This window comes from Mixia osmundae (assembly GCF_000708205.1).
Source record: "Mixia osmundae IAM 14324 unplaced genomic scaffold scaffold_2, whole genome shotgun sequence".
Classification (NCBI taxonomy): Eukaryota; Fungi; Basidiomycota; class Mixiomycetes; order Mixiales; family Mixiaceae; genus Mixia; species Mixia osmundae.
Genome location: NW_014575562.1, coordinates 372,950 through 399,138, shown reverse-complemented (window position 1 = coordinate 399,138; position 26,189 = coordinate 372,950). Strand labels below are relative to the sequence as shown.

Genomic DNA, 26,189 nt, shown 5'->3' with positions numbered 1-26,189 from the left:
TGAAGATGAGGAGTACAAATTAGTGAGGGGTTCTACTGCTGCTTCTTGGTCTTCTGTGGCGAGTCTGTTACATCTTCTTCGTCTTCTCGCACATCCGAAGCGGCATGACCGTTGAACATCCGGAACACGATACGCCACCTGCGCGGCATTAGCATTGGGGGGATGGCTTGGCCGCATGGCTCACATTAGGAAGTACCAAAAGAGATTGACAAATTGTAATAGCAAGATGGGCGTAAAGATCTGATACCGCATCCATGGCAACAGCCAGTATGTTGGAGGGTCCCATTTGACAGCTGATGCCGGCACGAGGTCATGATATTCGAACCATACTGACCAAAGCATACGTAAATTTTGCCAGTGTCTGAAGTACGTCCATATGCCGAGGAAGATACCAAAGGTGTACTCAGATAACCGCTGAGTGTGCGGTAGATAATTGAGCAACTTGGAAGTTGCGAGCCAGCTGTCTGGCACGTCCACTGAGTACGCTTGTCAGCCGTGAACTCGCGTGAGGTGGCATACTTGCTCGAGACAAAGACACAGACGCCAATAGCTGTCAAAGAGACCATGTATGACCAAAAGACTAGCCACAGCGTGACAACGTCTGCGCCCAATGTCAGCATAAGGCGCGAAAAAAAGGCAACACGCACGATGTATACATAATTCGAAAAAGTCACTGCGAGGCTTTTCGATACCGAGTAGGAGTACGAGCATCTGCTGTAGCCAGTAGGAGAACTGCAACAGATAGTACGTCTTCAAGGGTCCAGACATCTCGAAGTGGGGTAGGCCGAGCCAAAATTGTTTGGTGTCATACCACCAGATTGGCATGTCCTTCATGACAAGCTGCATCTCTGCTATCAATGATCATACAGCTCATGCCGCGATCGTGCTCACCAGACCAAAGACCGAGAAGACGCCGAAATAAGCGAGCGCGTAACCCTGCTCCATGAAGCGAGCAATCTTGACGTCCTTGGTGAGTCCCTGACTCCTTGCGATGGGTCCAATGACATATTCTGTGAGTGACTGGCGAACGAAGCTGAAGACGACGATATAGAATGTTAAAAAGGCAATATCCCATTCGCCCTTCCAGTACTGTGGTGCGCTGTCGCGCCCCGTCAAGGCTGTAGCTGCCTTCTGTAGCGTGCTCGTCGGCACTTTGTGAGAAATGAAGAGAAAGTGGGCGAAGATGTTGTCACTCTGAGGTGCCACAAGCTCCGAGACGAAGTAGCCAATGACGAATGCAGCGATAATCTTGATGGATGACTCTACAAGACGCGCTTAAGACGAGCACACAGAGGGCAGTCAGGCTGACGTACGAGGGTGTCGCATCCACCGGAACGTCTTTAGATCGTGCAGCCTGCCGGATACTGCGTAAGCCATGGCATCTGGAATGGGCTGCAGACAACGGACAAGCCTTGAGAGCCCTGTTCCCAGCCGGCGAGTTTCTTGCCATCCTTGTCATGAATGGCCGAAGCCGCCTTGCTGTCCTTCTTTGCATGGCCGACCGTAGCAGCCAAAGGTTGTGGAGCAGCTCCGCTAGCCGGAGACGTTGGAAGGTCAGCAAAGCCATTGAAGCTGGCTCTGTGAAACGCAATAACAAGGTCAATGTCAACTACGCCCGCGGGCGCCATGTCAATTCTACCAAGCTCGCTACATACAGCTTGTGGTCTGCAGGCACATCCCGGATATAGTCAAGCGTCTCTCTGATGCTGCCTGAGCGCTTCCTGCCGGTCTCTGCCATGACCCTCGCTTGGCCGGCTGATCCGGCCGTTCGACCCGTTGACTTGGCGCGACGCGCGATGACGCGAGACGCTACCGCCCGGGCGTGAGGCCTCGAAATCCACTTTGACAGCACTAGATTTTCATTACAACAACATGATCTGAGTAGTGCTGCGATTGTCTCAAGAGTGCGTCGGTCCGAGCGTGACTCGACCTTGGGAGGGCTGCGGCGAGTCGTTGCGCGATTCGCACGGATTGCCAATGATCCTGCTCGTGATCTGGATCCTGCAGTCACTTCTATATTAGGTAGGTCCGCAGAGATGCTTCAAGAGCGTACTTGGTAATAGTGTCTGCATTCTTGAGCTCCTGAACGGTGACCAGTGACGCAACGTCCTCATATGCGTCAGCAGAGCAACTCGTCGCTGGCAGCCTCGCGCGAGGATGGAGTGACAGCCTGATCTGTCTTGACTCTTGCGCAGGAATGGAGAAGCTTATCGAACTCGCGTCTTGTCGTAGCTCGGCGGTAGCGGCAGATGCGGGTGAGTTGGGATCGTCACTTTCGCTTTCACCCTCTGGCTTGGGGATCTTAACGCCAAGCTCAAGCAATCGCTTGCTGTACTTTGTTGTCTTATCATCTTGCCCCTTCCTTTGCGCGATCTTCAGCTTTTGCGATAGGTGCTCAATCTCCTCTTCGTCTTCCTTGCCAAGCGCGGGCTTAGCGTCACCGCCGAGCGCTTCGAAATTTACATCGACGGTGCACGATGCGAAGCAATAGCCAGTCGGGTCCAGTGCGATGACGAAAGTTTTGCTTTGTTTGCTCAAATTGGTGACCGTCACTTTCTTGCCGTCCGAGATCTGACCAAGCTGGCAGGATGGGAAATCGAGGACACTGGGCTCCACTGCAAAAGTGGCGGGCCGCTTGATGTGGGCCTTGATTGACAAGACCTGATTGTTGTCAGAGTCTTCCACGTTCTCGATAGTAACAAGCTCGCTGAACTGTCCCGCCATCGATGGCTTGAATATGAACTCAACCTCTTTCTTGCTGAAAGGAGCGATCAACCCATGCCGACCAGAATCGATCCTGATGTCGCCGGATGCAATGGAGCCAGATTTACGAATGCGATAGAGAAGAGGGGTCTCGCTGCGATTTTTGAGCACAATGACCTTCGTCTTTGTCTGACCGCGCTCGATTGTCGAGAAGTTGATATGGGCTTGGCCAAGTTCGAGAATGCTGCGACACATGCTTGTCCTCAGCATAAGCTCGCGTACAGGAATGTCTTCAGGGCATGTGATGCCCTCTGCCAGTGGAGATGTTCGCATCAGCTCTTCGTCGTACTGAACCATCTTGAGGAAGATCCGCGAGTCCTGCTTGCGATACAAACCCTGCACGTGTGGACGAGTCGAAGAATTGGGCCGCAAAACGACGACGAGCTGTTCGTCTCCGCCGGGCGGTATACTCACGTTGTGGACAGGCACCAGATCGCCAGTACTTATTGCTGATAACAGGGCAGCTTTGATCTTCGCATACTTCCGCACATATTGATCCTCTGCCTCGTGATCCTTGAACGAAGATGCACTCGGATGCTCGCTATGTTTCTCTGACAAAAGCAGAGCTTCGTCCAGCGTGAGCTCATCGTTGTCCTTCTGAGATGCGTCCAGGAAGATGTTGCGAACGCGCCGCCGGCCAGTCAGTGCAGGAGAAGTATTCGACCGTTCTGACAGCATAGCAGGCGGTCGTGTTGGCGATCCGCTGTGGGAACTGGATCTGGAACTAGCCGGTCTCGGCTTCTCGGGAGAAGCGGGCACCAGAGGTGGCAAAAACGCGGGGCGAATGACCTCACTGTCCTGACCTTCTGTTGGCAGCTTTAATCTACCGCTCGTCTCTAGCTTATCCAGCTTGATAGCCTTCTTGCTTCGAGGCGAAACCCTCTTGACGTCCACTGGCGGTCCCGTCGCAAGGTCAAGATATTCCGACTGCGACAAGAGATGCCGATTCTTGAAAGCGACGCCTTGACCGTAGGCTTCAGTCGGACGAGGCTTTGTAGAATCGTTGGAACTAGAACTTTCAGCATTGGACGATGTGACAGAATCAGCGTGCGAGCTTGTAGCAGACGCTTGCGACGAAGTTGGAGCTTTCGGCTGCGAGAAGAAAGCATCGAGCACACGATCCTTGATTTGCGCTGTCCTTATTTTCGTCGAGGCTGCAACTGCGTCCTTTGCTTGCGCTGAGCTAGACAATGGCGTCATATCGCCAGAAGGTCGTCGGGACCCGGATGGACCCTGAGGCCCCTCTGAGGCGCGCTTTGCTCGAACGAAGAGCTGTATGTCCTCGCGATGTGCGCATTCGAGTTCGAGCAGGACGGGCGCATCGGTCGGATTCTCAAGAGCCATCGTACGGACGGCCATAGCATTGACGACGACATTGCCGAAGGTGAGAAAATTGCCGCCGCCGGACGTTAGAATGCGATAAAAGAGTGAATGGACAGCAATGCGCTGCTTGTCAACGTTGCGTGCCATAACTTCTACGACCTGGTCGTTCAACTTGTTGAGACTGCCGTACCCATTCAGCACATAACGGGAGAGAGTGCTCTGACAGCACTGACTTGTTGACGACCGTGATTTGCTTGCGATACTTTTCGTTGACCCGTCGGGGAAAGGCATCAACGCGAAGCTCAACTGATTGCAAAGGCGCAATCTCCACTTCGCCCTTCGTCGCGCTGATGACCTTACTGACATAGCGCAAGTCTACCTTGGCAGCCATTTCGGACAAATTCCGGATCGTGAGCGTTGCAGACTTTCCTAATCCGACTGCCGCTTCGCCGAGGTCGATGGCCTTGGGCATCACCTCGATGACAGAGTTGCATGTGCGAGCTTTGCAGGGAATCGCAAAGCGCCCTATGTAGGTTTCTGCGGTATCGATTGACCGCCTTCGCGTCCATCGTCTGAACTCAATGAAGATTCGGAAAGTGCGTCTAGTGAGTCGGAGTAAAGTAGGGTTGGCTTTGTGATCCCTGGAAGCCGTGGGTCGATACGAGACGATGATCTTGTATTCGACCGCGGGACGGGCACAGATGTCATCTATGCGAGCCTCGTTTTCCGAGGTCATCGTTCTGAAGCGCTGAGAGAGAGCGATGCCGCCTAAAACGCGAGGTTTCGAAGCCGGCAAATTCAGCGCTGGCGGCTTCTCCTCATATCTCTGAGCTTGCGGCCCTTGCGGGCTAAAACGTTCGCTTGCGATCGATGAGCCCCGTGATGGTGGCCGAGATGGCGGCCGCGATGCAGAAGATGGCGCGTCGACTGCGCGGCGCTGCACGCCCGTTGACCGGGGCGACGAGAGCTCGCTGCTCGCATCAAATAGAGAAGTTGAGTCAAGCGTAGACTTTCTGCTCGTCACTGATTGCGAGTCAGGATGCGCATCGAAGTCATGACTGCTAGGGTCTGATCCGGGATAGTTGTCGGTGGCGGTGTCGCGGGCTTTGTCTTCAATAGGAGCAGAAGAGTCTGGAAGCCCAGCCGAGGCTGTGATCGAGCCATCTGCAAGCTGAAATTTTATTTCGTAGCCCGGCTCTGCAGAAAAGGCAATGTCAAGTGGATATTCCGTCAGACTTTTGACAGTGATGGTGCGACTAGCCCATAGTCCATTGATGCAATCGCCATAATCGATAGGTCCTTCCGGTCTGACAAGTACCGAATCTGGCGCCCTTGAGAGTGCAACAGAGGCAGTGATGTGGATCTGTACAAAGTTTTCGCTGTCTTGAAGGTTGGCGAACTGGAAGGTCACGTCAAGCTCTTGAGGTACGCCTGGCCGGAAGACAAGCTTGAGCCGTCGCGTAGACATTGGTGCAGCCGGGTATGGCTTCACCCAATCGTTGCCTTTGCTGCCTAACCAATGTCCGCGCTCTGCGTCGACGATGACAACCCAGGCGTCTTGATTCTTGCCCGTCATTGCACCATCTGGGTCTTCCAACGACCAGTAAAGCTCAATATCGGACATGTTGACGAGCTCGAAGTCACGAACGTAGGTTTCGCCAGCGACGCAATTGCCGAGCTCGAAGGAGATCATGCCGTTGTCTTCCACAGGTGCACCCGCGATGTGAAAGGCCGAGCGACAGACTGAAGCGTGTACAGGAATGGACATCTGCTGATGATCTCTCGCTTCGACGGTGCTAGTCGACTCATCAGAGATCAGAGCTGCTGCGTCGATGGTCAGGTAGCCTTCAAGTCGGCCGAGCAGGTATGACGCCTTGTGGGCAGCTTGCTCATCTGGCCAAGATGACTTGCTCGAGTCGCCGGCAAGTGAGACAGACGAGAGCATATCGTTATCGACCGACCCTGTCGAATTACCGGCCCGCTGCGACGCGAACGAGGAGGGCAGCGAGGCGGGCCCGGGCGCAAGCAAAGCTGGGTGTGCGGGCAAGGCGGCGATAGCGTGGGACGAGTCCGGCTTGAATACAAGGATGACTTCTGTCTTCTGCCTTGGCTGCAGGACGAATTGGGAGATGTGACCAATTGCATTGAAGAGAGCGTTGACTGTCTGGCCGGGGAGAGCGCCAAAAGTGCCGCCAACGGCAGCTGCTTGTACCGTATTTGTCGCAATCTGGCCCAAGCTGGCATCTGTGCACGCATTCATGGATTAGCCTGGAGACAAGTCATTGTATTGCTCGGCTTGCCTGCGTCGTCTGACAGATTCTCATTGTGCAGCTGGAAAGCGAGTTGATCACCCAGCGTGCTGCCGAGTCGCACGAGCAAAGGCGTCGTCTGTCCTTCGTCCGCTTCATGATAGAGCACCAGTCGAGCCAGTGCCGGTAGTCCGTTGGCATAGACCCTCTCGATCCGGATAGTGTCATCTTGAGGCGTCAGCAGGCGTACTTTGCCGCAATGAGTAGTCATCTCGTCTCTTCAGGCTCGAAGCCACCTGAATGGCTTGGCAGAGACGGCCGGAGGCAGGACGGAAGCGAGTGGCGTGCTCGGATATCGCTAGAGCAAATGCATGTCGTCGTGTGATGCCGCTGGATATCGACGAATCCCGCAAGCCAGCTGGTGGCTTAGCACGACATCGGCCGTCTACCCATGCTAAGACCAGCCTGACCGTTCGCAAGCCTCGCCAAGCACTTTTGAGCCGTTTTGGCCGCTCGCTTGATGGCAGCGAGCCAAAAGTAAGCAAACCTTCAAGGCTCAGGCTGCGTGACCGATTTTCCTACGCGCGTTTCAGCTTTTGAGCGCTTCGGCGTGAGTCACTGGCAGAATCTCTTCATGGGCATCACAATGCATGTTCTACAATCTTTGTTGCTTTCTTTGTTCATTCTTCCGTGCTTCGTTTGATCATACTCGTGAGACTACAGAAGATGCTCGCCTTGCAAGTGGGTGTGGCTGCCCACTGTTGTCATCATGCGTGACCGACTGATTGACCGTGACGGGATAAGCAATGTTGTCGAGCAGTGTGCTATCTCTCATCGCTTCCGCAGATAGCTTGAACGACTGTCGGCGCTGGCGCATCTCTGCATCGCTCAAGCCCGTCACAGACGAGCTCGAGGGTGCGCGTGCCTGACGCTGCTGGATCTGAGTCCCATCGCGAGTGGACTCTTCCGTAAGGGCGTCGCTCATCGCAAAGGAGCTCTTGAGCGCAGTGAATGAAGGTCGAGCGCCTCTTGCGTATGCGAAAGACCCACTGCGGCTTCCCGGAGGCGAGGCAATGTTCTCCGGCAGGGTAGTGTCTGTACTGGCGAGCTTGGAAAGCATCTCCTTCATCTTGACACGCTCGGCATCATCAAGGCTGCTGAAACTCTTCCGTGGCACGCCACGATCGTGTGGCGTGTTGTAAGCGCCTGTAGCCTGTGTTTCCGGCAGCGTATTGTCGTCGCGCGAGCGCGCATCGAGGAAGTCGGCCATGCTGCGAGCGGGCGAGCTCACTTGGGGCGCATCTGCATAGTAGCCAGATGATCGTTGACTAGCGGGCGCGGGAGCAGGGTCGAGATCAGGCAGACCAGACAAGTCGCGCGTGATCTTGCTCATCGAGTGTCGAGGCTTACTGTCGCTGTTCGAGCGAGCCTGCTCGCGATCGAGAACAGCTTGAAGCTTCTTGGCAGAGACTGATGCTGCAGCAGAGCCATGAGGCGACATGATAGCCTCCAAGGTTGTGCCATCTCGCGACGCCAGCTCCGATAATGCTTGGGACATCGTCGGCCCTTCTGGCCTAGCCTCTGCTGCCGCTTCATGCAAAGCAGCCTGATCATACTCTTCATATGTCATACCCTCTGAGCGAGGGAAAGCCGAGGGTGGGTTGGCAACGGCGTCAAACGTGGTGGTATCGCGTCGAGCGAGAGCAGACAGCGAGTGGGCCATGTACTCATATTCTGTCTCTTCATCATCAAAGACGGCAGGAAGTTGGCTGGATTCGGCTTTGGGTGGCCTGCGGATGTTGTCGGTCAGCGTCGAATCACGCTTCGAAACGCTAGTCAAGCAATCTGCCATGGATTGACGGCGCTGCTGCAAGCCGGTAGGCGGCGCAGCTTCGCCTTCTTCGAACACGGCAGACGATGGACCTGATGGGACATTATCGAGTGGGATATCCGTCCGGAGGCTGGTGGAGCGGACGCGCTCGCGGAAGAGATCCCGGGCTGTAGCATGAGTACCTTGAGCTGCGCCAAGCTTTGCAAGGCCAGCAGGCACAGCAGCAGGCAGCCAGGCCCTCAACTTCTGATTGACATATGTCGTCAGATGCTTCTGCAAACTGGCGGTGATTTTGGGCTTGAGCACTGGCCAGGCATATTTGTACAAGCTGTCCATGCCAGTACCACTAAAGGCAATCTGACAGTCCGCGATTTCGACGTCGGAGCTCTCGAATGCAGGCAGTGTGAAAGTCGACGACTTGCCGGGCGATGTGACAATCTGGATGTTGAGCTTGATCTGGACATCAGCTTTGCCAGCATCAGAGATCGGCATCGCCCCCTTTTTTCTGTAAGCAAATTCGACGCCCCGAGCGACAAGCTTGACCGAGCGCAGATTGAGCTTGGTGCGCTGTCTGACATTGACAGAGTGCCTTGCAGAGGTAGCAAGCGCATATTCTGCATCCACTGTGCGAGATAAAGTCTCCGGGACAAGATCCTCCGAGCTGACCCTGATGCCCATCAGACTGCAATCAAGCGAGTCGTCCGATCTGTGCAGGTCATAGGCTGATCAGCAGCTGGACAGTCTTGTGAGCCCAGGGTGACTTACAGTACGATGTCCTCGAGAGGAACGGTCAAAATCCGCTTGGAAAAGACGCGTAGCATCTCGATAATCTCTTCCGGCGAGATCTCGTATGATGTATTGCCGAGAGCGTCCGGACCAGCGAAGTTGCTAAAGAGACGTTTGCAATCTCGCGAGAAGCGGGTGAATTCGCTATTGCCTCTGACGCCCTGGATAAGTCGGTCGGCATGTTTGACGACTTTGAGGAGCGCGGATCGATGCGGATCAGCCAAGATGACGGCAGTCCATCTCTCAGCAAGAATGTGAAAGCGAACGGATGATTCCTCCTCGCTGTAAGGGTGGCCAAGGGGATGTTGTACGTAATAAAGTGGGGCTGACAGAGCTTGCGGGGGCAACTTGGCGGAGAGGAAAGCGTGGGTCTCTTTGGCTAGCTGGGGCAAGACGTCATCTGCTATGCTCCACCACTCTGCCAATGCTCGGACGAATGGCATGACGGGCAGTCCAGTGAGTTGTTCGACGGTCGCAGCGGCGTTGCTGAACATTGTACGCAGAGCTTCGAGCTTAGCTGGCTTGCCTTGCTTGTCCTCGATCGGCACAGCGCCGGGTGTATCTGTTCCATGTGCCCAGAGGTCCTTGCAAGTGTGATACAATCTGAGCTTTTCGTCTTCGGAAACGAGGACAAATTGGGCTAGCGTATCAACGAGCTTGAGCAAGACCGCTTGATAGCTAGGTTGACTGGCGACACGGTGACGAAGGACGTCGAAAAGCCCGTAGAGACTCTGGGACGGTGTGGAGCTATAGCCTGCGAAGGCTGACAGACCGGCAGGTGCCGCCGCTCGCTCGGGCGCGGTCAAGATCGACTGCATCTCTTTCGTAGCAAAGGTAAGTCTGCGGCAGGTACGAGCACCGCATCAGTCACGGCGCTGGGATGAAGCTGGGGGATGTTGTCACTCACAAGTTGTGGAATTCGGGTTCGGCAGACACGAGGTGACCAATCGTGACGAGCTGTTCGATGAGCTGCTGGTAGTAGACGGTCATGTAAGCCGAGTCAATCGTGGCTGGTCTATTCGGTGCACTAAGATCTGATGACGAGTGGGTGATGTCAGCCCAGGCAGGTAGTCTGTATGCAAGAGGTAGCGCACTCGTGAGCTCCGCTTTGACAGCGCCCATATCGAACAAGCTCGCCAGGAGCTTGGACAGAGCACGAGGCTCAGCCTGGATATCGTTCTGATCTTCATAGAGCGAGGCATGGCCGAGAAGAGCCTTGAAAGCTACAGCAGTGAGCTCGGCATCCTCCCTCACTCTCGAGATCTTCTCCTCTGGCGAGAGTGCCATGGGTAGCCCCGTCCGATCTTGCTGTATTGCAGGATGGAGGGACGACGTGTCGGAGAAGACGGTCTCGTGAACAGTCTGAGCGCCTCCCACGAAGGAGAAGCGACCGCTTCTGAGCGTGTTGAGCGAGGGCGAGTGATGCAAGCGCGTCGGTTCCCTTGCGACGCTGGACTGTCGACGCGCGTGCAACGATCGATGAGTCTCTGCTACGTCAGCTTTGGGCGTCGGACGCATGCCGGCAAGAGGCAGAGTACCCGAGACCATCGAAGGGCGACGAGCGAGAGGTGCAGCATCCTCTGTCGCACTCGAATAGCGTCGCCTGACTCCCGCCGTCATACTCGGCAGCGAACGATGTGAGATTGAGATTGGCGACTGGGGTTGTGAGACGGAGCCTGCTACCGAGCTAGGTCGTCTGGACCTGGGCTGGGCAGAGGCCGACATGCTACCTCGTCGCGAGAGTGCGGGACCTGATTCCTCGGGCGGGTGACTGGGCGGTCCGTATCTGTTGTGAGCCACCGACGGGGATGGATGGGCGAGTGGTAGATGGGCGACACTGGTGGGTGAAGCGACAGATGCTGCGGCCGGTCTGACCATCGGCGTCAATGGCTTCAGGCCCAGTCGAGCTGCATTGAACGGCATGCCCGCTCCCGCGCTGAACGAGCCAGAACGAGATGAAGCGCTCGTCATGCTGACGGCGGAGGAGCTGATGCTCGACCTGTGTCCCTCTCGATGCTCCATGGCCTGCACAATCTGTACGAGGCTCGCCGGTGATCTGGCACGGTTGAGCGTCAATAGTTTCTCTATTTGAATTGACTCGGACGGCGCCGACTTGCTCGCAGCTTGCTTCAGCACGATGCATCCGGACAGACAAGCCCGGATCCAGCCAGCGCCGGCTCAGAGCGAGGTCAAGAAGACGCGGCACGGTAGAGCGAACCTCAAAGGGAGCAGGAAGCTCATCATCAAAGGAAAGCTCAAACCGGTCAAAGAGATCAAATTCGACGATGATGCTCGCAGGCAAGTCGATCCTCCTGTGCAGCACTCCCAGGCTGAACCCGTTTCGTCGACCTGCAGAGACTATCTGACGGGATTCTCGAAGCGAAAGAATGAGCGGAGAGAGTACGCGCGGCAGAAAGCTCAACTGAGGGAAAGAGAAGAGCGGAACGAACTCAGGGCGCATGTGGGTACACTGGCCGTCGTTCCCGCATTGAAGCTGACAGGGCCGTCCAGCTACGGCAAAGTCGGCAAGAACAAGCAGAAGCGAATGTACGCGCTGCCCGACAAGCATACGGGGGTGAGACAGACAACCTCCCTTGCAGTGAGCAACTCAGCTGATGTCGAGGGGCGTCTTGCAGAGATAGATGCAGATACAGAGGAGGCAGACGGAGACGCGCTCGAGCCCGCTCGTTATATGACCGATGAGATGACGACGACGGTCTCGATCGAGCCTTTCGACGTGACAGAACAAGACGAAGAGCCAAAGCGACAACGTCAGCCCAAGAAAGTATCGATCGCAGTTCCTGGGCCGTCCCAGAAAGCCTATGTCCCCAAGAAACCGACGCCAAAGCGTAAGGACAGGCTGAAACGGCCGAGACAGTCTTCGGCACAGAAGAAACAGCGCAAATGAGGATTGTGTGTGTTCTGTCCATGCTTGTACATTGTATCAACAAAGTCAACAAGTGAAGAAAACCGTATGGACGTTCAACGGGATGCGAGTGAGTAGTAGCGCGCGATCGAGTACATCCTCTCTTCGAGTAATTGCGCCAGATTGGTCGGAACGACGAGCGTTGCCACATGAGCGATGAGACTGTCTATGCCGACGGGGTATATTGACTGCCGTCGATCGCATCAGTACACTCATGTGCAATGCAAAGGACGCAACGGCTCACCTTGGGATAGCGAGACTCGACGGCACGACGGACGATGCGAAAGACGAGCGCATCGTCTACTCGCCAGTAGCTAGACAGCTCGAGTGCGGCCTGGAAGACTTTGACCTGTCCATCAAAGACTGCACGGATGGAAGGATTAGATTGAGGGGTCAAGATACTGCGGTGATCGTTGGTCACAGAGACGGTGGGCATGATGTATTCGGGTCCCTTGACATCGATGCGAGATCGAGGAGCGATATCGGTCGCACCGGGCAAGACGACAGAGACCGATACACCAAAGGGGCGGAGTTCCAGGCTGAGACTGCGCGTTGCGGATCGAAAGGCAGCTTCTGCAGGTGCGAGGATGCCCGTCGGGACGAGGCCCGATCGACCGAGACCGCCGTTACACCAGACATTGACGACGCGAGCTCTTTCCTGTCGAAGGAGAGGCAAGAAGTCTTGCACGAGACCGACGAGACTGACATAGACCTCTGTCATGATGTCGATGAGATGCTCTTCGGTCGAGATCGCCAGTGGGATCGGGACCTCGCCATAGAAGGCATCACTCTGCGGTTTCTCTTTGAGACTGCCAGAAGCTCTGCGGGGCTTGATGGCGCTGGATTCGTTGCCTGAGCTCATGCTGCCTTCATCGTGCTTGCTGCTCATCTTGGTCGCGAGAGGCACACTGGCCGGAGAACGCTGGCCGAGGGCCTCGACACAGTTGATGAGGGAGACAAAGACGAGGTCGTTCTCTTGACAGTAAGCGCGAATGGTTTTATATGCGTTGCTTCTCGCCGCCTGGTCTCTCGAGGAGAAGACGAGCGGGATCAGAGTACCCGAATGGTGCTGAGGCGAATCTTTGCCAGATGTTCTGTGAGCGGTCGTAGGTGGTAGGGGGTGATCGAGCGAAAAGGCAATGTCGTCGAGATCGTCCGTCTCTTCGTCGAGTACAGTCTCATCGCCCGTCATCTCGTCCTCCTGGCCCGCCTTTTGAGCAGATCGAGACTTGCGCGAGAGGCGTGACTTGAGATCTTGCCATCTGTGTATGAGACTGGGCAGTTGGCTCGCTGACTGTGCCTGGACAAAGACTGTGAAACCGAGTGCGGCAAATCGAAGTGCGAGCTCTCGAGGTAGGCCGCGGCCCTGCAGACCAGCACGGGCCATGTCAGGACATCAGACGTCACGAGAGAGCGGCAGGAAGCAGACCGAGCCTGTGACGACGATGACTGAGCGTGAAGGGACGACATCCGGACGAGCTTGAGCTGCCAAAATTCGCTGTACGTTGTCATACACAAAGCTGGAGCCGATCTCGTACAGCAGACTGGCTAGCGACGACACTGCGAGCCCATGTCAGCGATAGTTTGGGCTCCTTTCCCCGGACTGGCTTGCCTTGACGAGAGAGATGAAGCGTGGTAGGCGCAACGCTCGTCTGAGACTCGGATCTTGTCCTGTGCATCCGCCCAAGCGTCAGCCGAGCTGCTTGTGGCTGCATTGCATCATCCGACATCGATGGCGACTCTGCGACGGCGTTGGGGCGCCTGAAGAGGCCCACAAGGCGAGACATGATGCTTGGCGAATCGGCCTGGCCCTATCTTCTCGCCGCCAACTTGTCGCGAACTTTTTCGAGCGACCGTCGACCGACGACCGAGCCCGACAGCAGCCTCATCATGGCCACGTCGACCCTCCTGCGAACACAGGGCGCTCTTCACACCGTCATCGCGTCACGGTCGACATCCTGGCTAGCCCTGTCTCTGCACTGGCGAGGTCAACATCGATCGAACAGCACAGTCAAGCCGGCGGTCAGGACGGATCCCTTCAAACCCGTCGTCAACGCTCTCGTGCGCAAGAAGAGCAGCAGTAGGATCAAGAAGTACGACGACGAACCAAAGTACGGTCTGTCGAGGCGACAGTGCAGGGATGCCGTCAAGCGGATCTCGCGCATGGAGTCTTACTCCCAACAGCTCTCTGCTCTCGAGCCACAAGCTGCGCCCGTACCACTTGCGACGCCGACAGAGCAAGTCGATCAGGATCCCCTGAGGTTGGCGCGGATGTATAGGGGAAGGAAGCAGCCTTTCAAGGGTCATGTGTGGGAGAGGACAGCGGCCTCACGTCAAGCTGAGCGAGTCCTCAAGCTCGAGGAGATGCCCAAGCGGATCGCATTGTGGCAAAAAGTAGGTTCATTCACCTCAGGCACACAATCGCATCGATCTGACTTCGTCTTGCGTACAGCAAAAGGCAGAAGCCAAGCAAAAAGCGCGACCTGCCTTGCCTTTCTGATCGATAGCACTCTTGCTAGCTGCACAAGATCATGCATGCATGCTGCCCTTGATTGCCCCGAGACTGCTTTGATCGCATGCGGATGAGCTCGCGTACTCGTCGTTCCACTCGACACGTTGGCCATCGGCCGTTGGCTGGCCGTCATCAATCTCTGATCTCGGACGCGACTGAGCTGCTGCTGCTGTCGAGCTCCCGATCGTCATCGATAATCTCAAACACCCAAACGATGATCATGCTCGCCAGCAGACAGACACTCCAGCTCGGCGCACGTACGGCTGCACGTGCACGCTTCAGTACCTCGAGACGATGGCAGAGCAAACAGGGCGATTCCTATCCGGCCAATCACACTGCGCCCAATAAGGATGGTCATGTTGTCGAGAAGGCCAAGAGCGGCATGTCTCCCAAGGACATCCAGACGGAATCTGCTACCAAGGGACTCAACGAGGGTACAAAGACGGTTGAGGGTGCGAGTGAGCTCTACAAGAAGAACACGGGCAACCAGAGCATGAAGGACTTTCAACCCGGTCAGATGGGCGTACGTCTCCATCTCTTTCTCGTGCAACTGCCATGCTCAACAGGCAGCGCAGGAGCAAACAGGTGGTACGATGCATCGCGGTGCGAATGGCGCGTCGGCCGGTTCGATGGGAGGAACGTCGAAAGCCTACTCGACCCAAGCTCGACGGAGATTTACAACTTCAGTCGCACTGCTGGCCGATGCAGCCAAAGAGAAGCCAACGACGCCCCATCCCCCTGCTACGAGCCATGTGACAGCCTCGACAGCCTCGCCAGAGGCAGACAAGACCTATGTCAAAGGTCAGCCCGAGCCAGACTCTTACCAGCGCGAGTACGAAACCGTGACCGAGGGACAGCCTTCGAGTGAGATCGATCCTTCTGCGCTCTCCCGTAGAGGCGAGCTGGGCAAGAAGCCCAGCTTGGACACCAATCCGAGTGGCGTCGGGAGCAGTAATGAGATACACGAGAGTGCGAAGCAGGCAGTCGATATGATGAGCAAGAAAGGTACCACAAAGGCCAAGAAGAGCGCCGCCGTCAAAGATAGACAGATTCCTCGTAGGCACCGCAGTACTACCATGCTACATTGCTGATACGCTCGCACGCAACAGCTGATTTCCGCACAGAGGACGCGAGCGAACTTAAGTTTCGCCCGCCGAGAAAGAGCGACAAAGCATAACTGCATAGCAAGCACGAACACCGTATAAATTGCATCATCTGAAGATCATCGTTCCGGAACAACGGACACGACCGTCCTTTGCAACGGCTGAGCGAAGAAGCGAGTGAGCCAGCCAGAGACCAAAGCAGGCGTTGGCGCCTCGTTGTATTTGAGATGTCCTGGCAGATCGACGAGGCTCGTCGGGAAGGAAAGAGGACCCAGTGAGCAGTAAGGATCCGACGTGCCACAGATATCCAGGACGCGATCTGTTCTGTCCCAGTCTGCGGGAATGCCAACATCTCCCTCGAAGCCTTGCGTCGTACGATTGTCCTTCCGACCGTACTGATCGACAGAGGAAAGCAGGTTCGGTCTTCTGCCGGGATTACCAAAGTTGATCGCGCCTGCGTTGGCATTCCTGATGATGGACATGGCTCGACTGTCTGGCGGCGATTAGCGATTCCGTCTGTCATCGATAGGGCCGAGGTAGACTTACGTAGAAGCAGCAGCGCCCTGACTGTAGCCGCACGTCACAATTTTCGAATCTCGGCAAGTACTCGTCCAATTGACGACAGCTTGCGTAGCAGGTGTAGACATCTAAGTCATGCCAGTTGAGGCAAAAGAATCATTTGATGAGAGCAAACAGACTAGCCTGATCGAACGAAGCTGGGTAGATCACATCATGTCGGTAGTAGACTGCGCCCGTCTGGGAGTAGGCTGAAAGAGCAGCATCGCAAGGCTGACATGTTCCTTGCTTCTCTAGCGTGCCACGTACGACCAGAACGAGATGACTACCTGCCGGCGGGCAGACGACCGTATCTGTCGCTGTCGAGATCGGCAATTGCGCTGTGCATAGCATTGCAAGGCCGAGCAAGCCGCAGGCAAGAGCGATCATGCTTTTGAGCAGCGATGGACGACTGAGGCAGCATACTCGAAAGGGACGGAGGCTTAAAATCTAGGAGCACGCGGTCGGTGCGCATCTAGCAATTGCATTGACCGTGACCGCGCGTAAGTGCAGGAGCTAATGGCCTGCATGAACCGACGATGATGTGTGACACGGGCAACTCAATGAATGGATTGGCGAGCCGCTGGGAGTACTTCAGTGCGACAAGAGCGGACTGAGTCCCTTCGAGAATTCTTGACCTGATTACGTGCTGCCTTATCTTTCAGTGAATGCAGACGAGTATCGCATCAGACCGTTGAGATGTGATCGTGGGTAGCTCGACAGAGCCAGGGTAGGTTATGTCTGATCCAGGTGATCGATAAGATCTTGTGCATGCGTCAAACGTTGCAATTGCCGCGTCAAATTATTTCCTCGTCAGACGTTCGGAAGCAGCCCAGGCGTCTGGGCAGGACAAGAGCTAGACGAGATGGTATGGCGTACAGACTCCCGGCATGCTCGGCTAACAATTACACTTTCTATAGCTTGTCGACGGCGTCAAGGTCGCGTGCGAGTCATGCATCAAGGGACACCGCTCGACGACTTGCACGCACAAAGACAGGAACCTCGTCGAAGTCAAGCGCAAAGGCAGACCGCCCAGTCAATGCCCGCAGTGTAGGACGCTGCGGGTACTCAAGGGCAGCCATTCCAAGTGCAATTGCCGAGAGCGGTCGAGTAGCGTGCGAGCATCCGAGTATAGCGCTGCTGACAATGCGAGCATCAAAGGCGAATCAAGCGGTCCGTCGCACGTCTGCTCGGCCATGCCACGCAAGCTGACACGACGAGTATACAGATATCAGCTTGGTCACTTCGACTGCTAGTACTGGTGGGTGTACGGCAGAAGGCCTGAGCGATCTCTGCGGCTGCTTGACAGGTCGCGGTCCCTGTACATGCGGCTGTGGTTGCTCGTCAGATCCAGTGGCCATATTCAAGCGACTCAAGCCGGAACAGCAGTGGACAGCGCTCGTGTCCATCGGTGTCAGACCGAGTCGGATCCCATCACTACCGAGAGCTGCCAAATCGACAGACAAGAGCAAAGATGTCAGCGCGTCGAGCAATTGTTGCAGCTCAAAACAGACGGCAGAGCAGACTCTAGAACCATTTCCTCACGAGAACGTATGGCCAGATCTCTCTGCAATGGCCACCCTGCCATCAATCTTGCCAAATGCGCAAAGTCGATCCGATAGAGCATCTGCGCAATGGCCAAATGATTTCCTGCCATCAGCGTTAGATACTTCTTTTGCAGGAGGCGCCTCGGACATGCCTTTCAGATGGATCTTCGATCCGCTCGCGTCACCGCAGACTGAGCCAGCCGCCGACGCTGGGCGAGAAGAAGCGTTGGCCAATCCGGGCTGCCTCGGCTGTGGCACAGATTGTCAATGCGGCGCAGATTGCCAGTGCGATCACCCTGTGCCTGGCTTACATGCTGCAATGAGCTCACTACCTCAATGGCATCATCTCACACCTACGATGTCGATGGCTCAGCTGTCGCCATTGGCAGATTGGCCACCGTCAGCCAAAAGCCCATCAGACTCTGCGCAGGCGCAAGCTTGATATGGGATCCTGAATGTGAATTTTTGATTTGCCATTGTTGTACAACAATCATGCATGTGCTGGGGTAGACGTGCCGGACGTTTCGATGCTCTTGTCGATCGGTGCTACTTGAGACGTACTCGCATCCTCCAGTATCCCTTCCTCGGCCGTGATCTGCTTCTGCCATAAGGCCGCGTAAAGTCCCTCCGGTCTAGCGAGTAGTTCTGAATGTGTCCCTTGCTCCGCAACCCTGCCATCGCTCACGACGAGGATGATGTCGGAGCTGATGATCGTAGACAAGCGATGAGCAATCGCGACGGTCGTCCTGCCCTTAGCCATTGCTCGCAGAGCATGCTGGATCTCGCGTTCGGTCATCGTATCGAGAGCACTGGACGCCTCGTCCAGTAAGAGGACCGAGGGATCTTTCAAGATCGTTCGTGCAATGGCCACGCGCTGTTTTTCGCCGCCCGATAATCGTACGCCTCGTTCGCCGACTCGGGTTTCGTAACCATCAGGGAAGGTGAGTATCCTCTCGTGGATCTGGGCTGCCTTGGCTGCTGCGATGATGCGATCTTCGGAAGCTTTCGGATCACCGTAGCCAATGTTGTATCGGATCCTGCGCAAAAGTCAGCCTGCTTTTCCTGACGCAGTGGACTGCTCACGTCTCGTTGAATAGTACAGAATCCTGCGGTACGACTCCGATATTCTTCCTGAGCGAATGCTGGGTGATGTCGCGTATGTCGACACCGTCTATCTTGATAGAGCCCTCAGTCACATCATAGAAGCGATAGAGCAGTCGCAACGTTGTCGATTTACCGGAGCCGCTCTCGCCTACTAGTGCGACAGACTTGCCCGCCGGCACTTTGAAAGAGACGTTTTTGAGCGCCGAAACTTTGCCATCGTAAGAGAACGAGACATTGTCAAATTCGATCTCGCCGCTAACTTGATCGAGGTCTTTTGCGTCTGCTCGATCGACGACTTCCTTCTCCTCATTGAGCAGCTTCATGAGATTATCGGTATCGACCAGGTTGGTCTGAATGACTCGGTAGAGCGTCCCCAGAGAGTTGAGTGGCCCGTAAAGCTGTTGCAGGTAAGTGACAAAGAGGACAAAGTCGCCCACACCTCTCTCGCCCTGAGCGACTTGTAAAGCGACGATGAAGCAGCCAATGAGGAGCCCGAGCGAGATGACAAAGTTTTGTACCATGTTGAGCAAAGAAAGCGAAGCGATGACGAGGAATTCGCTCCGTTGATAGTCCCTCTGGGCTACCTCGTATCGAGTCGACTCGTAGTGCTCTGCAGTGAAGAACTTGACCGTTTCCCAATTGAGGACCACATCCGTCTGTACGCCTCTCACATACTTGTCCTTATCGTTCATCGCTCTTCTGAGGACGGTGCGATAGGAAGTGAGCCAGACAGATGTTGCCACGTAGAGGAACATAACGATGAAGACGACGATGCCGAGGGAGATGCCAAATACTGTTGCGAGGTAGATGATGGCGATACTGATATCGACAAAGATGGGCACAATCTGGAAGATCACGAGCTGGAAGAACTGAGTGATGGCTGCACCTCTATCGAGAACTCTGAGGACCTCGCCCGTCTTCCTTCGCGTATGATATGCAAGCGAGAGATTGAGGAGATGCTCGAAACACATCATCGACATTGCTCGCTCCGAGTATTGCGATACTGGTATCCAGAGCGTCGATTGCAAGACATTGACGATACCGCCACCGCCTTGCAAGAATCGCAGACCAACATAGAGGCCGACATGGAACCAGGGGGACTTGCTTGCAGAAAGATCGTTGACGATGTTGCCTAGCGTCTTCGGCAAGAACAGGTTCACAACACGTCCGACGCCGAGGAGGAGAAAGCAGATGATGGTGACAATTTGCAGACTGACGGACTTGCTGGGCCACAGAAAGGGAGATAACCGCTTTATTCTTGACCAAAAGGAAGCTGTGACAGGAAGCGGTGTAGCCTCTGTCTTTGAAGTCGTCGGGGTCTTGCTGCCGCCATTGGCAGTTGTGACATCTGCAGCAAAAGTGCCGTAGCTTGCGGCCGGCGCCGCGCTAGCCAAGGCAGGATTAGGCACGAAGAGCTTGCGGGTGCCCAAGCTCGTGAGCAGTAATGCTGTCAGAAGTAGCAAGTGTAATATGCGGACGGCTTGCACGCTGATATGAATAATCTCGTATGCAGTCAGACGACTGCGCGAGTAGCTATGCCGAATGGCAGCCGCTTCGAGACCTAACAGGATAGGTTCAAGGATCGTTGCCAGTGTAGCGACTGTTGCAGGTAAGACAGTGGACCAACCCGCTTTGATCCCGCTCTGCTGCTCCTCCCAGACGAGCGTGACGGAAGTTCCTGCAAAGGCAGCGAACGCGCCAATGGCATAAAGCTCCTTCCCCCGCCATATCCTGAAGACATCCGATCTCCTCTCTTGCCTGATGACGGTATAAAGTATATTGACGAGAGCATCGATGAAATAAGTCAGACTGATGAGGACAAAGACGATCAAGATGAGATCACGACGCTGCACTCTCGCAGGTCTCACTACGGGCGTGATCTCCGCCTCGTCCGACTGCACAGGATCGAGTATGGGTACATAGCCATCTTCTCTGACGTCGGGTCGTGCAGGCTCTGCGACAGGCGGCAGATGAGCCGAATAGCCCTGATTTTGTAGTAGGCGCAGCAATCTAAAGAATGCCCGGCCAGCAAGCGTCGTCGCCAAGACTGCTAGCAGTGCAACCGGCACAGCTCCGCGAGCGATGTCCAGCGCCAGGATGAGCCGATCGCTTGACATGCCGGTCATAGGACAGCGATGGTTCGTGCAGGGCGACGTCGCAGCGCAGCAAACCGCGTGTCGTCGTCATCGCGTCATCGGTCTAGAGGAGCAGTTGCCCCATCCATGTCCTCCCGCTATGCGGGCATACACACCAATCTCAGCGTACCAGCCTGGCTCAGCCCGACCCGATGGTCGCACAGCTTCCAGGAGGTTCTCAATCGGCTCGGCCTGTCTCGAGACCTTTTGCTTGGCCTGTCCATTGGTGCGCTGACATGTCTTTTCATCTCCTGCAAGCTCACCCGAGCTAGCCACACAGGCATCACCTTTTCTCTGACGAGTACTGGCTTGGCGCTCTGGGCGAGAGATAGATGGAAGCGCATGTTGAGGCAACGTCAGACTTGGCGACCCATCGAAATCAGGCAAGCGCCTTTAGCGGACTCACGGCATGGGTCTCATGCGGGTGTAGAGCAGAAGCAGCGAGATTGTTGATGGCGTCACCGGCCTCATCGGTATGCTGCCCGATTCAGTGGGCCAAAGGGGAATTGACACCAGCACAGGCAACACACCGCTCGTCAGAATAAAGAGCCTGAGTGAGCTCACAGGCGTTGACATCCTCGGCAAAGCAGAAGTGAGTCATAGCGCAAGCAGCCACGACGACTTCTGACCCTCGAGCAGTTTCTCAATCCAGCAGGATCGCCCAAAGACCGCGTCGCGCTCGAACTGATACAGTCTGCAGAAGATGCTGGCCTGTTGCATCCCAACACCGATTCTTGTATTTACGAAGGCACAGTGGGATCGACAGGAATCAGTATAGCTACTGTTGCTCGTGCAAAGGGATACCAGGCTTGCATCATCATGCCCGATGATGTAGCGAAAGAAAAGTCGCTTCTACTCGAGAAGCTGGGCGCACAAGTACAGAAAGGCATGCCCTGCAGCACCTCAAAAAGCACTAGTGCTCACATCAGGGCTTTTCCCAGTGCGGCCGGTATCAATTGTGGACAAGCAACATTATGTCAACCTTGCACGATCACGCGCTCTCCACCATGGCTTGACCCAGCTCATTGGCCCAGATCCGGCCATCGACCCGACTCCAGCAATGGGCTATCGAAAAGCTCAGCCGAGAAGTGACGAAGTTGTTACAACCGACGCAGACCACGATGCAGTCTTTCACGAGGCAAGTCGTTGGGCCCGATCTCCGGCAGCGGACTGATGGAAGCACAGAATACCCCCAAAGGCCACGAAGACGATCTGGAGAAGCTACCTAGAGGCTTCTTTGCAGATCAGTTCGAGAATCTGGCAAATTACGAAGCGCATCTCAAGACGACAGGCCCAGAAATATGGAGACAGACGAATGGCGAGATAGATGCCTTTGTAGCCGGCGCAGGCACTGGCGGGACGCTCGCTGGCGTTGGACGCTATCTCAAAGGATATGACGACAGCATCAAGCTCGTGCTTGCTGATCCACAAGGATCGGGACTGTTTAACAAGGCAAGGCTGCTGCAGCTCGCAATAACAGTTGCCTGATCAAGTCCACCAGGTGAAGCAAGGAGTCATGTACGCATCTACAGAAGCCGAGGGCAAAAGAAGGCGACATCAAGTAGACTCTGTCGGTCCTGCTTGACGTTACAGACGTACAGACTGACGCGGAGCATAGATCGTCGAGGGCATAGGGATCAATCGTATCACTCGCAACTTTGACCAAGTTGTCTCCTTCATCGACGACGCAATCAGGTAGGCAGCCACGAACTTTTATCTGGCTCAGACTTGACACATAGATGAAAGCGTGACAGATGCAGAGGCAGTAGCCATGTCGCGTCACCTTGCTTACAATGACGGTCTCTTCCTCGGATCGTCATCAGCGGTCAACCTTGTCGCAGCAGTCAAGTATGCCAAGACGCTCAAAGGGGCCTTGCTCAAGACGGTGAGCGAAGGTCGTGAGCGATCTGTCATCGTCACCATCCTGTGCGACTCGGGCGCTCGGCACCTATCACGATTCTGGAACGACGAGTACTTGACATCTATGGGGATCCCGATCACTGCTTCCTTGGAAGGAATCATCTGAAACGCTCATCTCACGTGCCACGTGTAAAATGTTGTATCGGCGATAGCAGCAGCAGCATTCCGTGCCGAACAATGACGACAACGTCGCGTGCACTGAGCTCTTTCGCCTGACTCTCATCGCCCTCTATCGGGTCATCGTCAAGGGCCAAGAATGCCGCACCCGCTTCTGTCATGGAGCAATCCTGCTGTGCGCACGCTAGCAGCCACGATTGCAACGGCCTACGGTGCCCAAGTAGCTTGTGCAGCCTTTGCAGTCGTCAGTGCCCCCGATCGCTCCTTCTGCTCCACAAAGCTGAGAAGCATGACGCCAGCCCATGCAAACAGAGAAGTACTATGATCTGTCAGGCGGCGCGACTTTCATTGGCTGCACGGTCATGTCACTTTACTATCCTGCCCTGCACGCCAAGTTCGTTCAGGGCAAATCAGTCCCTTTTCCTGCCATCACATCCTTCCATCCCCGTCAGCTCCTCCTATCGGGCTTCACGATACTCTGGGCGGGCAGACTGTCCAGCTTCCTGTTCCAGCGCATCCAGAAGCACGGCAGCGATAGTCGGTTTGATGATATCAAGCCTTACCCACTCAAGTTCTTCGGTGCATGGATGGCGCAAGCCACTTGGGTCACCCTGACCGCTCTGCCCTGTTTCCTGGTCAACTCTATACCAGCACGACTGCAGCCCGGATTGGGCATTCGCGACTTTGTCGGAGTCGGACTGTGGATTGGCGCTTTCCTCTTTGAAGCCATTGCCGATCGTCAGAAGTCCGCTTGGAGAGCAGAGAAGGAAGCAAAGAAGCACGACGAGCCATTCATCAAATCCGGTCTCTGGTCGCTCTCTCGTCATCCCAAGTAAGCCTTGACTCTACAGTGCTTTATTGACCCACTGACGCGCTTTGCAGCTACTTCGGCGAAGTCTCGTATGTATCACGAGTGCGATCGTGGCAGCGCTGACAACCTGTGCAGAATGTGGGCATCACAGTACATTGTTGCAACAACCGCGTTGGCCGGCCCAGGTGCAGCGACCGTCTTCCCTACCTATTTCGTTGCACTCGCAGCCATCAGTCCCATCTTCGAGTATGCCCCCATCTCCCTGTCACTGCAGTCTCCCAGCTGATGCATCAGCTAGGTACTGTCTGATTCGATATGCTTCTGGCGTACCGATGCTCGAGAAGGCACAAGACAAGAAGATGGGCGACGATCCCGCTTGGAAGAAATACAAGGCGGAGACGCCCGTGTTTGTTCCCAAGCTTCCCTGAATCTGCGTTCATACTCATTCGGATACGGCACACAATGCATGACATCTACAAGGAGTTGCGATGCATCGAGAGTGGTGAGTACAATTGGCCAAGTTTCGTCTTGATCTCGCTTTCTCCGAGATCGTCGTATGAGGAGGGGGTTTGCTCTGTTACTGTCTTCTGGAAAAGTTTTACATGCCCGGGAAGCCACCCATGCCACCGCCCATACCTCCTGGCATACCCGGCGGTCCCTTCTCCTCCGGTGCGTCGACGACGCAAGCTTCGGAAGTAGTGAGCAGAGAAGCTACACCTGCAGCATCGACGAGGGCGGTCTTGACGACCTTGAAGGGATCGAGAATGCCGCTTGCGACCATATCGACATAGGTGCCATGTGCGGCATCATAGCCCATATTGAACTCCTCGCCGTATTTATCTAGTAGTGTGCCGACGACGACAGATCCCTCTTCGCCCGCATTTTCGACGATGATCCTCGCAGGTCGAGTGATCGCTCGCTGTATGATCTGAACGCCTAGATTTTGATCAAAGTTGGCGGTCTCGAGTGTGGCGAGGGCACGAGAAGCTTTGAGCAAGCCAACCCCTCCTCCTGGCAACACGCCTTCTTCTACTGCTGCCCTTGTCGCATTGAGCGCATCGTCGTATCTGTGCGATTTTGGATCAGCCTAATGTCCCCACAGTCTGATCCGAAGACTTGCCTGTCACGCTTTTCGCCGACTTCGACCTCGGATGAGCCGCCGACCTTGATGACAGCAACACCACCGGAAAGCTTAGCGAGACGTTCTTGCAGCTTGGTCTTGTCGTATTCGGAAGTGGAAGCATCGGCAATGAGACTCCTGATCATTTCGCATCGTTCCTGGATCATCGATTTTGTTCCGTCACCGTTGAGCAAGATGGTGTCGTCTTTGGTGATGGTGACCGATCCTGTCGAACCGAACAGATCGGCAGTCGCTCGCTCTAGCTTGACGTTGAATTCGTCTGTAAAGACTGTACCGCCGGTGAGGATGGCAAGATCGCCTAGGATGGATTTGCGGTTATCACCGAATCCGGGGGCCTTGACAGCGGCGACCTGGAGCTGGGATCGCAGCTTGTTGAGGATACAAGCGGCCAGTGCTTCTCCGTCTACGTCCTCGGCGATGATGAGCAGCGGTTTTCGTTGCTGGACAGCTGCTTCGAGTGCAGGCATGATATCGGCCAACATGGAGATCTTCTTCTCGCTCAGCAAGATCAGAGGCTTCTCGAATTCGACCTTTTGCGCCTTGATATCGGTCACAAAGTAGGGCGAAATAAATCCTCTGTCGAACCTCATTCCTTCTGTGACCTCGATCTCGTCCTCTATGGTCTTGCCCTCCTTGACGGTGATGACGCCCTCCTTGCCGACCTTCTCCATGGCGGTCGCGATCAGCTGGCCGACGTGAGCATCTCCATTGGCAGAGATGGTCGCGACTTGAGCGATCTCTGCAGAAGTCGTGATGGATCGTTTGTTGGCTTCGAGGAATTTGATGACGGCTTCGACGGCTTTCTGTGAACCCCGTCGGAGATCCATGGGGTTGCAACCTGCCGCTACGTTCTTGACACCCTCGGAGTAGATGGCGCGGGCGAGTACGGTGGCCGTTGTGGTTCCGTCACCTGCGATTTCGTTTGTCTTGTTGGCCACATCTTGAACTAATCTCGCTCCCAGATTCTCAAACCTGTCATCTGTCGATCAGCCAAACGTCGGATGAGCTTCACGCTGGTGACTTGCTTGTCCTTGAGGGTGATAGCTTTGGCAACAGTGACGCCGTCTTTAGTGATCTACACTCGCCATCGTCAGCGTATGTATACGATTGAATGAGCGACAGCGTGACCTTTGGACCACCAAAGGCTTGTTCGATGATGACATTACGACCCTTCGGACCGAGCGTGACGCTGACTGCCTTGGCGAGAATGTCAACGCCAGCGAGCATGGCCGCCCGACCATCGTTGCTGAACTTGATCTCCTTGTGCGCTAATCTGATCGAGCCAGTGCCGGAGAGCGTCCGTGCAGCAGACTGTATGCTCGTGCGCTTTGCATTCTTGAGCGCTGTCGTCCTCAGCATCCTCCTT

At 55.3% G+C, this 26,189-nt stretch overlaps 11 protein-coding genes across 11 annotated transcripts; 6 read left to right on the top strand and 5 right to left on the bottom strand.

Annotated features, from left to right (window-relative positions):
* Nucleotides 1–32: 32 nt before the first annotated feature.
* On the bottom strand, nucleotides 33–10,923 carry L969DRAFT_92552 (uncharacterized protein; the record flags this gene model as incomplete). Its single annotated transcript, XM_014714453.1, has 17 exons — nucleotides 33–138; nucleotides 185–476; nucleotides 524–601; nucleotides 648–840; nucleotides 892–1,262; nucleotides 1,314–1,354; nucleotides 1,408–1,578; nucleotides 1,656–1,840; nucleotides 1,926–2,001; nucleotides 2,054–4,267; nucleotides 4,320–6,330; nucleotides 6,387–6,543; nucleotides 6,632–6,847; nucleotides 7,045–8,872; nucleotides 8,932–9,792; nucleotides 9,860–9,986; nucleotides 10,047–10,923. 17 exons carry the CDS (start codon nucleotides 10,921–10,923, stop codon nucleotides 33–35), a joined length of 9,804 nt encoding a protein of 3,267 aa, XP_014569939.1.
* A 166-nt stretch (nucleotides 10,924–11,089) lies between these two features.
* On the top strand, nucleotides 11,090–11,860 carry L969DRAFT_92551 (uncharacterized protein; the record flags this gene model as incomplete). Its single annotated transcript, XM_014714452.1, has 4 exons — nucleotides 11,090–11,250; nucleotides 11,308–11,413; nucleotides 11,464–11,527; nucleotides 11,589–11,860. 4 exons carry the CDS (start codon nucleotides 11,090–11,092, stop codon nucleotides 11,858–11,860), a joined length of 603 nt encoding a protein of 200 aa, XP_014569938.1.
* Nucleotides 11,728–13,752, bottom strand: L969DRAFT_298761 (uncharacterized protein). Its single transcript, XM_014714451.1, has 5 exons — nucleotides 13,607–13,752; nucleotides 13,491–13,549; nucleotides 13,308–13,438; nucleotides 12,123–13,244; nucleotides 11,728–12,066 (listed from the first exon to the last, which is right to left on the bottom strand). Exons 1-5 carry the CDS (start codon nucleotides 13,663–13,665, stop codon nucleotides 11,935–11,937), a joined length of 1,503 nt encoding a protein of 500 aa, XP_014569937.1. The 5' UTR covers nucleotides 13,666–13,752; the 3' UTR covers nucleotides 11,728–11,934.
* A 16-nt stretch (nucleotides 13,753–13,768) lies between these two features.
* Nucleotides 13,769–14,378, top strand: L969DRAFT_92549 (uncharacterized protein; the record flags this gene model as incomplete). The annotated part of the gene is made up of 2 exons (XM_014714450.1): nucleotides 13,769–14,272; nucleotides 14,331–14,378. The coding sequence occupies 2 exons, from the start codon at nucleotides 13,769–13,771 to the stop codon at nucleotides 14,376–14,378; spliced, it is 552 nt and encodes a 183-aa protein (XP_014569936.1).
* Nucleotides 14,379–14,604: 226 nt separating this feature from the next.
* Nucleotides 14,605–15,567, top strand: L969DRAFT_44971 (uncharacterized protein; the record flags this gene model as incomplete). The annotated part of the gene is made up of 3 exons (XM_014714449.1): nucleotides 14,605–14,913; nucleotides 14,966–15,446; nucleotides 15,500–15,567. 3 exons carry the CDS (start codon nucleotides 14,605–14,607, stop codon nucleotides 15,565–15,567), a joined length of 858 nt encoding a protein of 285 aa, XP_014569935.1.
* On the bottom strand, nucleotides 15,436–16,586 carry L969DRAFT_298541 (carbohydrate esterase family 5 protein). The gene is made up of 3 exons (XM_014714448.1): nucleotides 16,196–16,586; nucleotides 16,040–16,140; nucleotides 15,436–15,982 (listed from the first exon to the last, which is right to left on the bottom strand). Exons 1-3 carry the CDS (start codon nucleotides 16,436–16,438, stop codon nucleotides 15,613–15,615), a joined length of 714 nt encoding a protein of 237 aa, XP_014569934.1. The 5' UTR covers nucleotides 16,439–16,586; the 3' UTR covers nucleotides 15,436–15,612.
* Nucleotides 16,587–16,893: 307 nt separating this feature from the next.
* On the top strand, nucleotides 16,894–18,037 carry L969DRAFT_70779 (uncharacterized protein; the record flags this gene model as incomplete). The annotated part of the gene is made up of 3 exons (XM_014714447.1): nucleotides 16,894–16,916; nucleotides 16,969–17,221; nucleotides 17,277–18,037. Exons 1-3 carry the CDS (start codon nucleotides 16,914–16,916, stop codon nucleotides 18,035–18,037), a joined length of 1,017 nt encoding a protein of 338 aa, XP_014569933.1. The 5' UTR covers nucleotides 16,894–16,913.
* L969DRAFT_85092 (uncharacterized protein) lies at nucleotides 17,821–20,865 on the bottom strand. Its single transcript, XM_014714446.1, has 2 exons — nucleotides 18,679–20,865; nucleotides 17,821–18,632 (listed from the first exon to the last, which is right to left on the bottom strand). The coding sequence occupies exons 1-2, from the start codon at nucleotides 20,814–20,816 to the stop codon at nucleotides 18,086–18,088; spliced, it is 2,685 nt and encodes an 894-aa protein (XP_014569932.1). The 5' UTR covers nucleotides 20,817–20,865; the 3' UTR covers nucleotides 17,821–18,085.
* A 56-nt stretch (nucleotides 20,866–20,921) lies between these two features.
* On the top strand, nucleotides 20,922–22,937 carry L969DRAFT_101530 (uncharacterized protein; the record flags this gene model as incomplete). The annotated part of the gene is made up of 10 exons (XM_014714445.1): nucleotides 20,922–21,060; nucleotides 21,115–21,217; nucleotides 21,270–21,307; nucleotides 21,356–21,426; nucleotides 21,474–21,720; nucleotides 21,776–21,972; nucleotides 22,020–22,286; nucleotides 22,336–22,404; nucleotides 22,453–22,529; nucleotides 22,581–22,937. The coding sequence occupies 10 exons, from the start codon at nucleotides 20,922–20,924 to the stop codon at nucleotides 22,858–22,860; spliced, it is 1,488 nt and encodes a 495-aa protein (XP_014569931.1). The 3' UTR covers nucleotides 22,861–22,937.
* Nucleotides 22,912–24,165, top strand: L969DRAFT_85091 (uncharacterized protein). The gene is made up of 5 exons (XM_014714444.1): nucleotides 22,912–23,115; nucleotides 23,171–23,703; nucleotides 23,754–23,771; nucleotides 23,818–23,928; nucleotides 23,981–24,165. Exons 1-5 carry the CDS (start codon nucleotides 23,011–23,013, stop codon nucleotides 24,108–24,110), a joined length of 897 nt encoding a protein of 298 aa, XP_014569930.1. The 5' UTR covers nucleotides 22,912–23,010; the 3' UTR covers nucleotides 24,111–24,165.
* On the bottom strand, nucleotides 24,156–26,182 carry L969DRAFT_92541 (uncharacterized protein; the record flags this gene model as incomplete). The annotated part of the gene is made up of 5 exons (XM_014714443.1): nucleotides 24,156–24,256; nucleotides 24,301–24,749; nucleotides 24,803–25,795; nucleotides 25,849–25,898; nucleotides 25,952–26,182. 5 exons carry the CDS (start codon nucleotides 26,180–26,182, stop codon nucleotides 24,156–24,158), a joined length of 1,824 nt encoding a protein of 607 aa, XP_014569929.1.
* Nucleotides 26,183–26,189: the final 7 nt, after the last annotated feature.

What these genes read in the sequence shown, in the direction of transcription:
- L969DRAFT_298761 (XM_014714451.1), bottom strand. Translation starts at nt 13,665, where the DNA reads ATGTCTCGCCTTGTGGGCCTCTTCAGGCGCCCCAACGCCGTCGCAGAG. An exon ending in GCTTCATCTCTCTCGTCAAG is followed by an intron (nt 13,439 to 13,490) that starts GCAAGCCAGTCC and finishes ATGGGCTCGCAG; the next exon opens with TGTCGTCGCTAGCCAGTCTG. An exon ending in TCATCGTCGTCACAGGCTCG is followed by an intron (nt 13,245 to 13,307) that starts GTCTGCTTCCTG and finishes GCTGGTCTGCAG; the next exon opens with GGCCGCGGCCTACCTCGAGA.
- L969DRAFT_298541 (XM_014714448.1), bottom strand. Translation starts at nt 16,438, where the DNA reads ATGATCGCTCTTGCCTGCGGCTTGCTCGGCCTTGCAATGCTATGCACA. An exon ending in ACCCAGCTTCGTTCGATCAG is followed by an intron (nt 16,141 to 16,195) that starts GCTAGTCTGTTT and finishes GGCATGACTTAG; the next exon opens with ATGTCTACACCTGCTACGCA. An exon ending in CAGGGCGCTGCTGCTTCTAC is followed by an intron (nt 15,983 to 16,039) that starts GTAAGTCTACCT and finishes GCCGCCAGACAG; the next exon opens with TCGAGCCATGTCCATCATCA.
- L969DRAFT_85092 (XM_014714446.1), bottom strand. Translation starts at nt 20,816, where the DNA reads ATGTCAAGCGATCGGCTCATCCTGGCGCTGGACATCGCTCGCGGAGCT. An exon ending in TCTGTACTATTCAACGAGAC is followed by an intron (nt 18,633 to 18,678) that starts GTGAGCAGTCCA and finishes ACTTTTGCGCAG; the next exon opens with GATCCGATACAACATTGGCT.
- L969DRAFT_85091 (XM_014714444.1), top strand. Translation starts at nt 23,011, where the DNA reads ATGCCGCACCCGCTTCTGTCATGGAGCAATCCTGCTGTGCGCACGCTA. An exon ending in CTTGTGCAGCCTTTGCAGTC is followed by an intron (nt 23,116 to 23,170) that starts GTCAGTGCCCCC and finishes GCATGACGCCAG; the next exon opens with CCCATGCAAACAGAGAAGTA. An exon ending in GCCATCAGTCCCATCTTCGA is followed by an intron (nt 23,929 to 23,980) that starts GTATGCCCCCAT and finishes TGCATCAGCTAG; the next exon opens with GTACTGTCTGATTCGATATG.